This window comes from Scyliorhinus torazame, chromosome 22, assembly GCF_047496885.1.
Source record: "Scyliorhinus torazame isolate Kashiwa2021f chromosome 22, sScyTor2.1, whole genome shotgun sequence".
Classification (NCBI taxonomy): domain Eukaryota; kingdom Metazoa; phylum Chordata; class Chondrichthyes; order Carcharhiniformes; family Scyliorhinidae; genus Scyliorhinus; species Scyliorhinus torazame.
Window position 1 is genome coordinate 11,108,381 of NC_092728.1, and position 17,218 is coordinate 11,125,598.

Genomic DNA, 17,218 nt, shown 5'->3' on the forward strand with positions numbered 1-17,218 from the left:
ATCGAGGGAGGCACCACTACTTTGAGACGGCGGATGAAGCGTGGACTTTTATTGTGGAAGAAAAACTGGAATGAGCGGGTTATTAAAAAGAACGTTTGAACAAAGTGGTGGGGCGAATGTGGGGGGCAAAGAGGGGGGTTAAAAAGGGGGGAAAGAGGAGTTTTATGTACTAATCCTGCGATGTGGTAACTTTTCTCTCTTCCACAGGTGGTGATGGGGGAGGAGGGGAGGTGGAGGAGATGGGGCATTGGCCATTGGGGGCGGGGCCAAGGGAGAAGCGCGGGCTTGGTTCCCGCGCTATGATAATCATGGCGGGAATAGAGAAGCAGGAAGGAGGGGGCGTCGCACGGTGCGAGCCGAGGTCACGGGGGGAAGCCGAGGTCAGCCAGAGTTTGCTGACTTCTGGGAGCAACATGGGGGGAGTAATTACGCTAGCGGGGGATCTAGCGGGGGGGGGGGGTGGGAGGGGGGAATTACTGGGTTGCTGCTGCTGGGGAGAGGGGGGAGCTGGTATGGGAGGGGATGGGCGGGGGGGCACCGCCTGGGGGAGATACAGCTGCGTGGGAACCGGGTGAGGAGCTGGAAAAAGGTGATGGCTAATCGACAAGGGGGGGGGGTAGGAAGCCCCCCAACCCGGCTGATCACGTGGAATGTGAGAGGCTGAACGGGCCGATAAAGAGGGCACGGGTACTCGCACACCTTAAGAAACTTAAGGCAGATGTGGTTATGTTACAGGAAACGCACCTGAAACTGATAGACCAGGTTAGGCTACGCAAAGGATGGGTGGGGCAGGTGTTCCATTCGGGGCTAGATGCGAAAAACAGGGGGTGGCTATATTAGTGGGGAAGCGGGTAATAGAACAACAAAGAACAAAGAAATGTACAGCACAGGAACAGGCCCTTCGGCCCTCCAAGCCCGTGCCGACCATACTGCCCGACTAAACTACAATCTTCTACACCTTTTTTTAAAGTTTGCACGTAGACTACACTGTTGTAGGTTTACAGTTGCAGCATTGAGAACATCTCCACAGTTCTGACGAGTTATACAAACTGCTCCATAAAGAAATTCATTGGGAAACATCAAAATCTGGAAACTAATCGGAAAGTCACTTTCCCCTTGGGACCCCCCCAGGCAGAGCAGAGTCCGATTGAAATCGATATGAACCCCCCCCCCCCCCCCCAAACAAGGCACACAACGAGATTCTTGCAACGCACTGGGACACACTGGGCTCCAGAGGCATCCAAGGAGCTGGGAGGGCGGAACCCAGAGGGTGCACATCCTTGCGTTGCTGTAAAGAATGAGAAAGCGACCTGCAAAAAAAATACTGATGGATGTCAGTTGTCTTTTCGACTTCAGTCAGGTGTTGGGGAAGCAAACACATCGTCAACCGTTGGTCCCTTTTGTTTTTGCATTTCAGGTACAACCTGGTGTCCCCACCCCCACCCACCCGACTGCAATTTGTTTCTAAAGGGAAAAAACAGGGGGGTGGGGGGTTCAAAAAAATAGAACATTTAAATGGGGGGGGGCGGGGCGGCGAGATGCAAGTTGCAGACTGGGACTTCCGGATGGAAGAGGGTGATTCCAACTGCCAATCAGCGCGGAGATCACACTCCCGCCACCAATGTAACTAATTATTTTGGCTGCAGCCATTGGCTGGCACTCCGAATGTGGCAACGTGTTGCCAAGGGAGCGGTCAATCAGCGGTCCCCTCTTTTTAAAGATTTTAAAATTTAAACGGCATGAAACAGCGGCGGGAACAAAATCAAACTGAAAACATCCGAAAACCCAATTTGCAAATCTGGGGTGGGGGGGGGGGAATGTTTTAATTTCGAATCATACTTTTTTATTTTTTTAAAAGTAGGAATGACCCAACACGATATCTTTGCGACAAAACGAACTGCATCGAGAAATCGAACCATTGCCACCAAATTCGAGACACAAATTCACTTTTATTCCTTCCGACTGTTGCAAATTTTTTTTTAAAAGGAGGTGTGGGGAAGCTGTTAATGTTCGAGGCAAAGACTATAGTGGCGGATAATGGGGGCAGATACGTGATGGTGAGTGGCAAACTACAGGGGGAGACGGTGGTTTTGGTAAACGTATATGCCCCGAACTGGGATGATGCCAATTTTATGAGGCGGATGCTAGGACGCATTCCGGACCTAGAGATGGGAAAGCTGATAATGGGGGGAGATTTTAATACGGTGTTGGAACCAGGGCTGGATAGGTCGAAGTCCAGGACTGGAAGGAGGCCAGCAGCAGCCAAGGTACTTAAAGATTTTATGGAGCAGATGGGAGGTGTAGACCCGTGGAGATTTAGCAGACCTAGGAGTAAGGAGTTCTCGTTTTTCTCCTATGTCCATAAAGTCTAGTCGCGAATAGACTTTTTTGTGCTGGGAAGGGCGTTGATCCCGAAGGTGAGGGGAACGGAGTATACGGCTATAGCCATTTCGGATCACGCTCCACACTGGGTAGACTTGGAGATAGGGGAGGAAACAGGAGGGCGCCCACCCTGGAGAATGGACATGGGACTAATGGCAGATGAGGGTGTGTGTCTAAGGGTGAGGGGGTGCATTGAAAAGTACTTGGAACTCAATGATAATGGGGAGGTCCAGGTGGGAGTGGTCTGGGAGGCGTTGAAGGCGGTGGTTAGAGGGGAGCTGATATCAATAAGGGCACATAAAGGGAAGCAGGAGAGTAAGGAACGGGAGCGGTTGCTGCAAGAACTTTTGAGGGTGGACAGACAATATGCGGAAGCACCGGAGGAGGGACTACAGGGAAAGGCAAAGGCTACATGTAGAATTTGACTTGCTGACTACGGGCACTGCAGAGGCACAACGGAGGAAGGCACAGGGTGTACAGTACGAATATGGGGAAAAGGCGAGCAGGTTGCTGGCACACCAATTGAGGAAAAGGGGAGCAGCGAGGGAAATAGGGGAGTGAGGGATGAGGAAGGAGAGATGGAGCGGGGAGCGGAGAGAGTGAATGGAGTGTTCAAGACATTTTATAAAAAATTATATGAAGCTCAACCCCCGGATGGGAGGGAGAGAATGATGGGCTTCTTGATCGGCTGGAATTTCCCAAGGTGGAAGAGCAGGAAAGGGTGGGACTGGGAGCACAGATCGAGGTAGAAGAAGTGGTGAAAGGAATTAGGAACATGCAGGCGACAAAGGCCCCGGGACCGGATGGATTCCCAGTCGAATTCTATAGAAAATATGTGGACTTGCTCGCCCCGGTATTGACGAGGACCTTTAATGAGGCAAAGGAAAGGGACAACTGCCCCCGACTATGTCTGAAGCAACGATATCGCTTCTCTTAAAGAAGGAAAAGGACCCACTACAATGCAGGTCCTATAGACCTATTTCCCTCCTAAATGTAGATGCCAAGATCCTGGCCAAGGTAATGGCAATGAGAATAGAGGAATGTGTCCCGGGGGTGGTCCACGAGGACCAAACTGGTTTGTGAAGGGGAGACAGCTGAACACGAATATACTGTTGGGGGTAATGATGATGGCCCCACCAGAGGGGAAACGGAGATAGTAGTGGCGATGGAAGCCGAGAAAGCATTTGATAGTGGAGTGGGATTATTTGTGGGAGGTGTTGAGATTTGATTTTGAAGAGGGGTATGTTAGATGGGTGCAGCTGTTGTATAGGGCCCCGATGGCGAGCGTGGTCACGAATGGACGGGGATCTGCATATTTTCGGCTCCATAGAGGGACAAGGCAGGGATGCCCTCTGTCCCCATTATTGTTTGCACTGGCGATTGAGCCCCTGGCGATAGCGTTGAGGGGTTCCAAGAAGTGGAGGGGAGTACTTAGAGGAGGAGAAGAACACCGGGTATCTTTGTATGCGGACGATTTGCTACGATACGTGGCAGACCCGGCGGAGGGGATGCCAGAAATAATGCGGATACTTGGGGAGTTTGGGGATTTTTCAGGGTATAAATTGAACATGGGGAAAAGTGAGTTGTTTGTAGTGCATCCAGGGGAGCAGAGTAGAGAAATAAAGGACCTACCGTTGAGGAAGGTAACAGGGGACTTTCGTTACCTGGGGATCCAGATAGCCAAGAATTGGGGCACATTGCATAGGTTAAATTTAACGCGGTTGGTGGAACAAATGGAGGAGGATTTTAAGAGATGGGATATGGTATCCCTGTCACTGGCAGGGAGGGTGCAGGCGGTTAAGATGGTGGTCCTCCCGAGATTCCTCTTTGTGTTTCAGTGCCTCCCGGTGGTGATCACGAAGGCTTTTTTTAAAAGGATTGAAAAGAGCATCATGGGTTTTGTGTGGGCCGGGAAGACCCCGAGAGTGAGGAAGGGATTCTTACAGCGTAGCAGGGATAGGGGGGGGGGCTGGCACTACCGAGCCTAAGTGAGTATTATTGGGCCGCTAATATTTCAATGGTGAGTAAGTGGATGGGAGAGGAGGGAGCGGCGTGGAAGAGATTAGAGAGGGCGTCCTGTAGGGGGACTAGCCTACAGGCTATGGTGACAGCCCCATTGCCGTTCTCACCGAGGAACTACACCACAAGCCCGGTGGTGGTGGCTACACTGAAGATTTGGGGACAGTGGAGACGGCATAGGGGAAAGACTGGAGCCTTGGGGGGTCCCCGATAAGAACAACCATAGGTTTGCCCCGGGGGGAATGGATGGGGGATATGGAATGTGGCAAAGAGCAGGAATAATGCAACTGAAAGATCTGTTTGTGAATGGTTAGTTCGCGAGTCTGGGAGCGCTGACCGAGAAATATGGGTTGCCCCAAGGGAATGCATTCGGGTATATGCAACTGAGGGCTTTTGCGAGGCAACAGGTGAGGGAATTCCCGCAGCTCCCGACACAAGAGGTGCAGGACAGAGTGATCTCAAAGACATGGGTGGGGGATGGTAAGGTGTCAGATATATATAGGGAAATGAGGGACGAAGGGGTAGATGAACTAAAAGGGAAATGGGAAGAAGAGCTGGGGGAGGAGATCGAGGAGGGGCTGTGGGCAGATGCCCTAAGCAGGGTAAACTCGTCGTCCTCGTGTGCCAGGCTAAGCCTGATTCAGTTTAAGGTATTACACAGGGCGCATATGACGGGAGCACGGCTCAGTAAATTTTTTGGGGTGGAGGATAGGTGTGTGAGGTGCTCGAGAAGCCCAGCGAATCATACCCATATGTTTTGGTCATGCCCGGCACTACAGGGGTTTTGGATGGGGGTGACAAAGGTGCTTTCAAAAGTAGTGGGGGTCCGGGTCGAACCAAGCTGGGGGTTGGCTATATTTGGGGTTGCACAAGAGCCGGGAGTGCAGGAGGCGAGAGAGGCCGATGTTTTGGCCTTTGCGTCCCTAGTAGCCCGGCGCAGGATATTGTTAATGTGGAAAGAAGCCAAGCCCCCGGGGATGGAGACCTGGATAAATGACATGGCAGGGTTTATAAAGCTAGAGCGGATTAAGTTCGTTCTAAGGGGGTCGGCTCAAGGGTTCACCAGGCGGTGGCAACCGTTCGTCGAATATCTTGCGGAAAGATAGATGGAATGGGAAAAAGAAGGCAGCAGCAGCAGCCCAGGATCGGGGAGGGAGGGGAGGGGAGGGGGGGGGGGGGGGGGGTGGGGGAGGAACCAGAAGGACTCTCAGGGTTGTTAATATATACTGTATAATATGTATAGGTCGTTGCGACAGATAATTATATATTGGACTGTTAAATTATATTTTTGGAGAGTGTTACTTGTGATAAGGCAGTTGCCAATTAGGGTTAGTTTTCATTTTTGTTATTTATTATTTATTATTTTTTGTTTATAAAATAGGTCATTGTTATTTGTGTTGTTATAATATTGTGTAAAGGATGCACAATGTACTGTGTTGGTTGACCAAAAATTTTCAATAAAATATTTATATTAAAAAAAAGAAAAAGCTGTACGTGTGGCCTGTGGCGAGGGTCTGGAAAAGCACTGCCTGAGAGTAATGGAAGCAAGTTCAATTGAGACCACTAAAAGCGAACGGGATATGAAGGAGTAAAAACTGCCAGCAAAAGGCAGTGGTATATGGGACTTGGATGAGAGCCTGACTGAGAACCAGCATGTGTAAAACAGGCTGAATGGCCTTCTGTGCTGCAACCATTCTGTGGTTACCGAGACTAGCTTTTCATTCTGGACTTGTCATTCTAGATTTTATTTAATTGACTGAATTTAAGTTTCCCCCGATATCCATTGTTTGATTTGAACACACTCTGGAGCATTAGTCTGTTACCATAACCGCCCGAACAACCGCACCCTATGACTTGCACCAACAGTGAAACAGCCTGCTGGCAAACACTGTCTGGGCTGCCTCCAATCCACAATGCTTGAAGTTTTCACTCCTTCTGCACGCAAAGTGCACCTGAGCATTAAAAGGTGCTCTACAAGCGTGTTGAGAGTGTGGAACTAGCTCCTATTCAGTGATCGATCCTTGTGGAATGAGGATGCGTTTGAAGGGGACACGCTGAGGGCACGAGGGCCACAACGATAGAAGTTTTTTTTCTCTCAATTTCATTCTTTCATTTATTGCCCATCCTTAACTGCCCTTAAATGAGCCGCCACCTTGAACCGTTATGGTCCGTGTGTTGTAGGCGCTGTGTGACCAAATTGGAATGGAGGGGTGCAGGGGGGGGACACTGTGGCTTGCGTGGGTTTCCTCTGGATGCTCCGTTTCCTCCCACAGTCCAAAGATGTGCAGGTTGGATGGATTGGCCGCGCTAAATTGCCCAAACGTTACGTGGGGTTACCGGGATAGGGCAGGGGCTCTTCCGGAGGGTCAGTGCAGACTCCCAACGTGCCGAATGACGACCTCCTGCATTGTAGAGGTTCTATGAAACCTCACGCAGAGTATGGGCGGCACCATTCAGCCCTTTGAATATGGGTTGGGCCGAAAAGCCTGTGTGTTCAGCCTAACTTCAAACATTGACCGCCTCTTTCTGATGGCCCCTTGAACTGATCGACTTGCTCAGAGGCGTTCTTGAGGGTCGGCCACGTTGCGGTGCGGGGACTGGAGTCACATGTAGGCCAGACCACGTAAGGATGGCAGATTTCTCACCTCCCCCCCCCCCCCCCCCCCCCCCCTCCTCCCCGGAGATTAGTGAACTAGATGGGTTTTTTACGACAATTGATAGTTTCATAGTGGACACGTGGTGATGCAGGTAGACTCATTAGTGCTAAATGCGTTCAGATTAATTTCAAACTGCCTTCTTTTCTCTCACCACCCCCCAGACTTCGAGCGGACAGCCAACCGGCCTCCATCATCAGGGCAGCGACACGCCTTCCTCTCAGACCCTGCCTGTCGTCTCCCAGTGCAACCCCACCGCAATCGGGGTTTCCCCCTGCGGCTCTGCTATGACCCTGCCACTGCAGTCCCTGCCGGCCGTATCGCCGCAGGCTCGGATGTCGGCCATGCCACCGCCAGCTGCGAGCTCAGCAATGGACACCAGCTCACTGCCAGTGAGTAACTCTGCGATCCAAATCCCCCATCAGATGCCATCGGTGCAGCCACAGTCTCTGCACGACATGGTGCAGCAGCCGCCGCCGCAGATCCGGGCCGTCCCTCAGCACTCGGAGCAACAGCTGCTCTTCAACGCACCCCTCCATCACCCGATGTACGCCCAGAAACCGGGGCAGCAGCCGACGCACGGCCCCACGCAGCTTCAGCCAGGGCTGCAGCTCACCGAGACCCGACACCCGCCGCACCAGCTGACGTTCCAGCATCAACCGGCACCCCTGCAGGAGCTGCAGCAACCGATGCCTCGCACCCCGGCACAGATGCAGCAGCAGCAGCCTGCTCCACAATATCAGCAGAGTGCCCAGGCCTCGGCGGAGCTCTATCAGCATGCGGCGCCAATCCAGGCCCCGGCCCAGCAGTATCAACAGGCCGAACAGTACTTCCAACCTCCTCCGGCCCAAGGTCAGCTTCACGCCTATCAGCAACCTCCGCTGGCCCAGCAGTTTCAGAGTCCAGGCCTGCTCCAGCAGTACCAGCAGCAGGCCCAAGCTCAGGCCCAGCAGTATCAAGCTCAAGCCCAGCAGTTGGGCCAGGCCCAGCCTCTGTATCAGCAGTCTCCACAAGCCCAGGCCCAGCTGCTGTCCCAGCCGCATGCCCCGTATCAGCAGCCACAAGCCCTGAGCCAGGCTCAGCCCTACCAGCAGCTGCCGCAGGCCCAGTACCAGCCCGTCATCGCTGCCCCTCGGCAATACCAAGCACTCGTGCAGGCCCAGAGCCATTCTCCCGCTGAGCAGTACCAACTGGCCCCTCAGGCCCACATCCAGCAACAGCAACCACCAGCCGTGCAGCCGGCAAACCTCCAGCTGCAGCAGCAGTCTCTGTTGTTTCATACCGCCGGGCAACTGGCTTTGCTCAATGCTTCTGCTCCTCAGCAACTCGGGCAGTTGCACGTCCCGGTGCACCAGCAGCACCTGTACCCGGCGGGCTCCCAGACTGCGCAGCATCAGGTGCCGGCTGCGGTACAGCATTCGCCAGCTCTTCAGGTGCAGCCGGTGCCGACAAAACATATCGCTCCTGTGCAGCAGGCCACCTTTCCCCAGGAGCCCCAGAACCAACCGCCGCAGGAGATGCCTGCCACCGCTCGGCCGACGCACGTGGATGTAGAGTTGCAGGTACGAGGTGCTGCAGGTGGGGGGGCTCTTTTCGGTGCCCGTTCAGCCCGACTCGCTCTGGCACCGACAGCCCCGCCGCTCTGGCTCCGACGACCCTGCCCCGCCGCTCGGGCTCCGACGACCCTGCCCCGCCGCTCGGGCTCCGACGACCCTGCCCCGCCGCTCGGGCTCCCTCCGCCCGCCCCCGCCGCTCGGGCTCCCTCCGCCCGCCCCCGCCGCTCGGGCTCCCTCCGCCCGCCCCCGCCGCTCGGGCTCCCTCCGCCCGCCCCCGCCGCTCGGGCTCCCTCCGCCCGCCCCCGCCGCTCGGGCTCCCTCCGCCCGCCCCCGCCGCTCGGGCTCCCTCCGCCCGCCCCCGCCGCTCGGGCTCCCTCCGCCCGCCCCCGCCGCTCGGGCTCCCTCCGCCCGCCCCCGCCGCTCGGGCTCCCTCCGCCCGCCCCCGCCGCTCGGGCTCCCTCCGCCCGCCCCCGCCGCTCGGGCTCCCTCCGCCCGCCCCCGCCGCTCGGGCTCCCTCCGCCCGCCCCCGCCGCTCGGGCTCCCTCCGCCCGCCCCCGCCGCTCGGGCTCCCTCCGCCCGCCCCCGCCGCTCGGGCTCCCTCCGCCCGCCCCCGCCGCTCGGGCTCCCTCCGCCCGCCCCCGCCGCTCGGGCTCCCTCCGCCCGCCCCCGCCGCTCGGGCTCCCTCCGCCCGCCCCCGCCGCTCGGGCTCCCTCCGCCCGCCCCCGCCGCTCGGGCTCCCGCCCCCGCCGCTCGGGCTCCCTCCGCCCGCCCCCGCCGCTCGGGCTCCTTCCGCCCGCCCCCGCCGCTCGGGCTCCCTCCGCCCGCCCCCCGCCGCTCGGGCTCCCTCCGCCCGCCCCCGCCGCTCGGGCTCCCTCCGCCCGCCCCCGCCGCTCGGGCTCCCTCCGCCCGCCCCCGCCGCTCGGGCTCCCTCCGCCCGCCCCCGCCGCTCGGGCTCCCTCCGCCCGCCCCCGCCGCTCGGGCTCCCTCCGCCCGCCCCCGCCGCTCGGGCTCCCTCCGCCCGCCCCCGCCGCTCGGGCTCCCTCCGCCCGCCCCCGCCGCTCGGGCTCCCTCCGCCCGCCCCCGCCGCTCGGGCTCCCTCCGCCCGCCCCCGCCGCTCGGGCTCCCTCCGCCCGCCCCCGCCGCTCGGGCTCCCTCCGCCCGCCCCCGCCGCTCGGGCTCCCTCCGCCCGCCCCCGCCGCTCGGGCTCCCTCCGCCCGCCCCCGCCGCTCGGTCTCCCTCCGCCCGCCCCCGCCGCTCGGTCTCCCTCCGCCCGCCCCCGCCGCTCGGGCTCCTCCGCCCGCCCCCGCCGCTCGGGCTCCCTCCGCCCGCCCCCGCCGCTCGGGCCCCCGCCGCTCGGGCTCCCTCCGCCCGCCCCCCGCCGCTCGGGCTCCCTCCGCCCGCCCCCGCCGCTCGGGCTCCCTCCGCCCGCCCCCGCCGCTCGGGCTCCCTCCGCCCGCCCCCCGCCGCTCGGGCTGCCTCCGCCCGCCCCCGCCGCTCGGGCTGCCTCCGCCCGCCCCCGCCGCTCGGGCTCCCTCCGCCCGCCCCCGCCGCTCGGGCTCCCTCCGCCCGCCCCCGCCGCTCGGGCTCACTCCGCCCGCCCCCGCCGCTCGGGCTCCCTCCGCCCGCCCCCGCCGCTCGGGCTCACAGTAGATGTCCACAGAGACTTGGGGGTTCAGGTGCGTAAATCCTTAAAATGCCAGGCATTGGTGAAGTAAATAATCAAAAAGGCTAATTGAATGCTAGCCTTTATATCCAGAGGATTGGAGTATAAAGACACAGGGGTTATGCTGCAGCTTTACAAAACCCTGGTTAGTCAGCACTCTGAGTCACTGGGAGCAGTTCTGGGCACCACACCTTAGGAAAGATATTGTGGCCTTGGAGAGAGTGCAACGTAAGTTTGCAAAAATGATACCTGGACTACATGGTTTGAGTTACAAGGAGAGTATAGAACATTAAAATTATTTAAAAAAAACTAATTTAAGGAACGTTCCGCCTTTGTTGCTATGGCAAAGTTTTTAAGGCAGTCTGCAACAAGTTCCCGGAGTTTAGAATTCCCAAGGCCAGAAAAATCTGCGCGTTTCGCTAGAGTTTAGAAGGTCAAGGGGTGATCTGATCAAAGTATTTAGGATGCTAACCGGGAAAGACAGGGTCGATAAAGATAAACTATTTCCACTGATTGGAGATTCTAAAACTCAGGAGCATAGTCTAAAAGTTAAGGCCAGACCGTTCAGGAGCGATGTCGGGAAGAACTTCTTCACTCAAAGGGTGGTAGAGATGTGGAACTCTCTCCCACAAACAGCAGCTGAAGTTCCCATCAGTTAATTTTAAATCTGAGATAGATTTTTGCGAATTAAGGGATATGGGCCAACAGCAGGTATATGGAGTTAGGTCAGAGATCAGCCATGATCTCATTGAATGGCAGGGACAGGCTCGAGGGGCTGAATGGCCTCCTCCTGCTCCTATGTTCCTAAGGGTACTAAGGGAACCCTTAGTAAATGCATCTAAGGGAAGTGGAAGTTGCAGTGGCACGAGGGATAATCTTAGACACACGGATAGTGCCGGAGGACTGGAGAATTGTGAATGACACATCCTTGTTCAAAAAGGGGTTGCAAGGATCAGGCGGGCAACTGCAAACCCGTCAGTTTGACTTCAGTGGGAGGGAAACTTCTAGCAACTATAGTTCGGGACAAGATCAATAGTCACTTGGACAAGTGCAGGATAATTGAGGAAAGCCAGCATGGAATCACTACGCGAAACACATTTTTTTTTTTGGAGGCAGTAACCGAGAAGGTTGATGAGGGCAGTGCTGTTGATGTGGTCAATATGAATTTTCAAAAGGCACTTGACACAGTGCCACACACAACCTGTGAGCACAATTCGAGTTCATGGACTAAAAAGGAAAGCAGGCATTTCGAGAAGAAATCGGCTGAGTGACAGAAAACAGTCGTGATAAGTGGTTGTTTTTCAGGTTGGAGGAGGGTTTGTAGTGGAGTTCCCCAGGGGTCCGTGTTGGGACCTTTGCTCTTCCGAAAAAACTCGACCTAGATTCTGCTATTCAGGGCATGATTTCAAACTTTAGAGATGATACAAAGGAAATGTCACTGTGATGAGAATGATCTTGGATTTCAAAAAAACATAGACATGTCAGTGGATTGGGCCGGGAAATGGCAGGAGTTCAATGCAGAGAAGTGTGAGGTGATTCATTTTGGCAGGATGAATGTGGAGAGAGAGTACAAAGGGAGAAACTCGAAAAGAGGTGCAGGAAGAGGTGGATCTCGGTGTACGTGAAGACAGCAGGGCATGTTGAGAGAGCAATTAATAAAACATATTCATATCTTAGGCTGTATTAATCGTAGCATTGAGTACAAGAGTGAGGAGGTCATGTTGAACTTGAATAAGACACTAGTTAGGCCTCATCTGGACATTGTGTCCAGTTCTGGGCACCATACCTGAGGAGGGATATGAAGGCATTGGAGAGAGTACAGAGGAGATTCACAAGAATGACTCCAGGGATAAAGAACAGTAGCTATGGGGGTAGATTGGAGAGGTTGGGACTGTTTCCCCTGGAGAGAACGTGGCTGAGAGGAGACTTGCTAGAGGTGTTCAAGATCCTGAGGGGTATGGACCGGGTAGATAGTGAGAAACTGTTCCCACTCACGCAAGCACCAAGATCGAGAGGGCACAGATTCAAAATAATGGGCCAATGAATCTGAGGGAAAATGTTTTGACCCTGAGGGTGGTTGGAGTCTGGGATGGATTTCCTGAGGGGATGGTGGAGGCAAGGATGAACTTCCTGAGGCAGGCTCGATCGAGGTATTCAGAAGGGAATTGGTTTGCTATCTGAAAGGAAAGAATGTGCAAGGTTACGGGGATAAGGCAAGGGAGTGGGACAAGGTAGTGAGCTCCTTCACCGATCCAGTGCAGACCTAATGGGCCAAATGGCCTCCTGCACTAGAAAGATTCTGCAATTCTACTCGCCTCGGGCACTCCCTGTGGGAACGGGTTCCACATTCTACTACTCACTGGGTAAAGACCTTTCTCCTGAATTCCAAATCGATTGGGTAGCCCCCTAGTTGTGGTCTGTTTCCCCATCCCACTGCGCACACATGTTTCCAGAGTGGTCTAACCAAGGGATATGGAGACTGGAACTGTGCACAGTGCTCCCAGTGTGGGTCTAACCAAGAGATATGGAGACTGGAACTGTGCACAGTGCTCCCAGTGTGGGTGTAACCAAGGGATATGGAGACTGGAACTGTGTACAGTGCTCCCAGTGTGGGTGTAACCAAGGGATATGGACACTGGAACTGTGCACAGTGCTCCCAGTGTGGGTGTAACCAAGGGATATGGAGACTGGAACTGTGCACAGTGCTCTCAGTGTGGGTGTAACCAAGAGATATGGAGACTGGAACTGTGCACAGTGATCCCAGTGTGGGTGTAACCAAGGGATATGGAGACTGGAACTGTGCACAGTGCTCCCAGTGTGGTCAAACCGAGGTTCCGTGCAAGCAAAACGGTGGGTCCACAGGGAGGGAGAGAGGGAGGGGTCTCCAGGCAGGTGCCTCTGTTTACAGAGGGTGACGGGGCATGGACAGGCAGCTCTGTTTACAGAGGGATGCAGCTGGGTGTGCACGGTAGCATAGTGGTTAGCACTGTGGCTTGACAGCTCCAGGGTCCCAGGTTCGATTCCTCGCTGGGTCACTGTCTGTGTGGAGTCCCCGTGAATTTCCTCCGGGTGCTCCGTTTTCCTCCCAAAGACGTGCAAGTTAGGTGGATTGGCCATGCTAAATTGCCCTTCTTGGCCAAAAAGGTTAGGAGGCGTTCTTGGGTCACAGGGATAGGGTAGAAGTGAGGGCTCAAAGTGGGTCGGTGCAGACTCGATGGGCGAATGGCCTCCTTCTGCACTGTATGTTCTATGTTCTCTGTTGTATGTCTATGTGTCCCTGTTTACAGGGGGGGAAGAGGTCTGATAGCAGGCAGCCCTGTTTACAGAGTGATAGGCCTGGGTGGGAACCCCTGCTGTCCGGGGAAGGGACAGAATGATCTGCCCTATCGTGGATCGATTGCAAGATTCTTAACTCACACTTTGGCCACATCTTGAGTCTGCATCTTGTCTTTCATATTAAGCAGTGCTGATGTTTCCAGCCTATTTTATTCATGTTTCATTTTCTCTGATCATTTTGCAGACCACGTTACACCACGTGATTCCTGAGCCCCAGCAGGTTCCGAGGCACGGGCAAGATCCTCCCAGGTACGATTGCTCTTAAAGCCATTTCAAACTCCTGCAAGCAGCCCTCTTATAATGACCGGGTAACTCGTCATTCGTTGTATTGGCCGTCTAGAGACTCGTGCTCAGACCAGATTGTTACTTTTTTCCCACTTCTCAGCGCCACACCGGATGCGATTAAAGAGGGAGCCAATGGGACCGATGTCGGAAATGGGAAGACTGAGAAGACCCAGAAATCTCTGCCCAAGAGGCCATCATGCGCACGTGATCGGCTGGACAAGTCGACCAAGTTCCAGCTAACGGTCCTGCAGGTAAGGCCAGGCTGCCGAATCCCGGCAACACACGTTTGCGAAAGAGGGATTTATTTTTGTTTGCACCTTGTCATGCGGAACCTGGAGGACGCCATTCTGCCCCTCAAACTGGTTCCAGCGTTCAATGAAATCATAGGCATGTGTGTATCTTGACTGCATTACCCCATCTCGACTTATTATCCCTCGGCCAAACAAATCCTGTTCATCTCCAGTTCGAAATGATTAATTGAGCTAATATTCTCGTTTTGTGTGTGAGAGAGAGTTCCACATTGGCATCCTTGGCTTAAAGAAATCTTCCCCAACTCCTCACTTGATATGACCTGGTTCTGATTTTTAAGGACTGAGACATTACTAGCTCAGAGGATCTCCCTATCGATCCCATTCCATCTCAGTCTTTGTTCAGCATCTGCCCCGAACAAACATCAACGGTCTTGATAATGCAGAAGAAGGGTGGCCGGCTCGGCATCTCGGAACTTCAGGGTTCCACCACGTCCACTGCGATCCCATCTTCACTCCCTTCTGTTCCCCGTGATCCCCTGTCCTCATTGAATGATGCCGGTTCCCAGGCTGGCAACTCCTCATTGTTCAAATTCTCCTTGTTTTCACATCTGTCTGTGGCCTTGCAGTGCCTTATGTCTGTAACCACCTCCTCTAGCCCCGACAACCCTCCCTATCTTTGTAACACCTCCTCCAGCCCCAACAACCCTCCATATCTGTAACCACCTCCTCCAGCCCCAACAACCCTCCATATCTCTGTAACCACCTCCTCTAGTCCCGATAACCCTCCCTATCTTTGTAACACTTCCTCCAGCCCCAACAACCCTCCATATCTGTAACCACCTCCTCCAGCCCCGATAACCCTCCCTATCTTTGTAACACCTCCTCCAGCACCAACAACCCTCCCTATCTCTGGAACCACCTCCTCCAGCCCCAACAATCCTCCATATCTCTGTAACCACCTCCTCCCTCCCAGACAACACTGCCTATCTCTGTAACTACCTCCTCCTGCCCTGACAACCCTCCCTATCTCTGTAACCACCTCCTCCAGCCCCGACAACCCTCCATATCTCTGTAACCACCTTCTCCAGCTCCGACAACTCTCCCTATCTCTGTAACCACTCCTCCAGCCCCGACAACTCTCCCTATCTCTATAACCACCTCCTCCCGCCCTGACAACCCTCCCTATCTCTGTAACCACCTCCTCCCGCCCCGTCAACCCTCCCTATCTCTGTAACCACCTCCTCCAGTCCCGACAACCCTCCCTATCTCTGTAACCACCTCCTCCAGCCCCGACAACCCTCCCAACTCTATAACCACCTCCTCCAGCCCCGACAACCCTCCCAACTCTATAACCACCTCCTCTAGCCCCGACAACCCTCCCTATCTCTCTAACCTCCTCCAGCCCCGACAACCCTCCCTATCTCTGTAACCTCCTCCAGCCCCGACAACCCTCCCTATCTCTGCGAACTGCAGCCCCTACAACCCTCTCGATCTCTGTAACCTCCTCCAGCCCCGACAACCCTCCCTATTTCTGTAACCACCTCCTCCAGCCCCAACAACCCTCCTGTTCCAATCCCTACAGCCCTCCCTATCTCTGTAACCTCCTCCAGCCCCTACAACCCTCCCTATCTCTTCAACCTCCTCCAGCCCCTACAACCCTCCCAATCTCTGTAACCACCTCCAGACCCCTATCTTTGTATCCTCCACTTACCCCTAAGGCGCTCTCTATCTCTGTAACCTCAACCAGCCTTGACAACCCTCCCTGTCAGCAGGTCTTCCCAGTTGCCTCAGAGGACCGGGCTCTAGGTGGACCATGCTCTGGGGGGAGCAGCGGTAGTAAGTTTCAGAGGAGTAAGACAAGGCTGGAGGGCCTCTACTTTAATGCCAGGAGTATTACAGGTAAACAGATGACATTAACACTTGGAATTGTGATAAAGTAACCGTCATGGATACGTGGTTGAGGGAGGGGCAGGATTGGCAGCTCAACATCCTGGGATGCAGAATCTTCAGGCGAACCAGAAGAGTGGGTAAAAGGGGAGGAAGCTTTGCATTATTGGTTAAAGAGTCAGTTACTGCAGTAAGGAGAGATGATATCTTGGAGGAGGCATCAAATGAAGCTTTGTGGGTAGGACTTAGGAATAGTAAAGGGACAGCCACATTGCTAGGTGTTTATTATAGACCCCAGATAGTCAGTGGGAAATTGTGGGGCAAATACGTGCGCAATTCGGAGAGGCGTGTAAAAACGAATAATAGGGTAGGTATATTAGGTGATTTCAAATTTCCCAACATTAATTGGGATAGTCATTGTGTTAAGGACTTAGATGGAGTGCAGTTCTCAAAACGTATACAGGAGAACGTTTTAGCTTAATATGTAGAGGGTCCAACAAAGGCCGGCGCAGTGCTGGACCTAATTCTGGGGAATGAAGCCGGTGAGGTGCTTGATGTGTTGGTGGGAGAGCATTTTGGTGATTGCGACCACAACTTGAAACAATTCAAGTTTGTTAGAGTCAAAAGAAATAAACAATTTGCATAAAAAGATTTTGGATTGGGGGAAGAGTGGATTTTAGTAACGTAAGGCAGGATCTGACCATGGTCGACTGGAAAGAGTTACTTGTGGGGAAATCTACAGGAGAGCAGTGGGGGGCATTTAAAAAGGAAATGGGGAGGGCACAAGCCAAAAATGTTCCCTCTCGGGTAATAGGAAGCAGTAACAAGCCCAGAGAACCATGAATGACCAGAGACATTCAGGATATGATGGGAAGGAAAAGAGAAGCTTTTAGCAAGTACAAGGGGAGCAAATCAATGGAGGCATTAGTGGAGTACAGGAAGAGCAGGATGTGGCTTAAGAAAGGAATTAGGAGAGCAAAGAAAGCTTTGGCTGGTAAAAGTAGGAAAATCCCAAGATATTCAATAAGCCTAGCAATGGGAAGAGGATTACCAGGGAAAGAGTAGGGACCAAGGGGGAAAATCTGTGGGTAGAGACAGAGGGAGGACATTGGTAGGGTATTGGATGAATACTTCAGATCTGTCATCACCCAAGAGAATGTGGAAGTAGGTATGGATCTCGGGGAG

The 17,218-nt window shown here is 54.6% G+C and overlaps 1 protein-coding gene across 1 annotated transcript in view; it reads left to right on the plus strand.

Moving 5' to 3' along the window:
• LOC140399426 (serine/threonine-protein kinase WNK3-like) overlaps window positions 1–17,218 on the plus strand; it is a 178,118-nt gene that overhangs the window by 111,263 nt on the left and 49,637 nt on the right. The window contains 3 exon segments of the mRNA XM_072489004.1: window positions 7,220–8,617; window positions 13,795–13,859; window positions 13,996–14,146. Coding sequence (XP_072345105.1) covers window positions 7,220–8,617; window positions 13,795–13,859; window positions 13,996–14,146 — 1,614 coding nt within the window.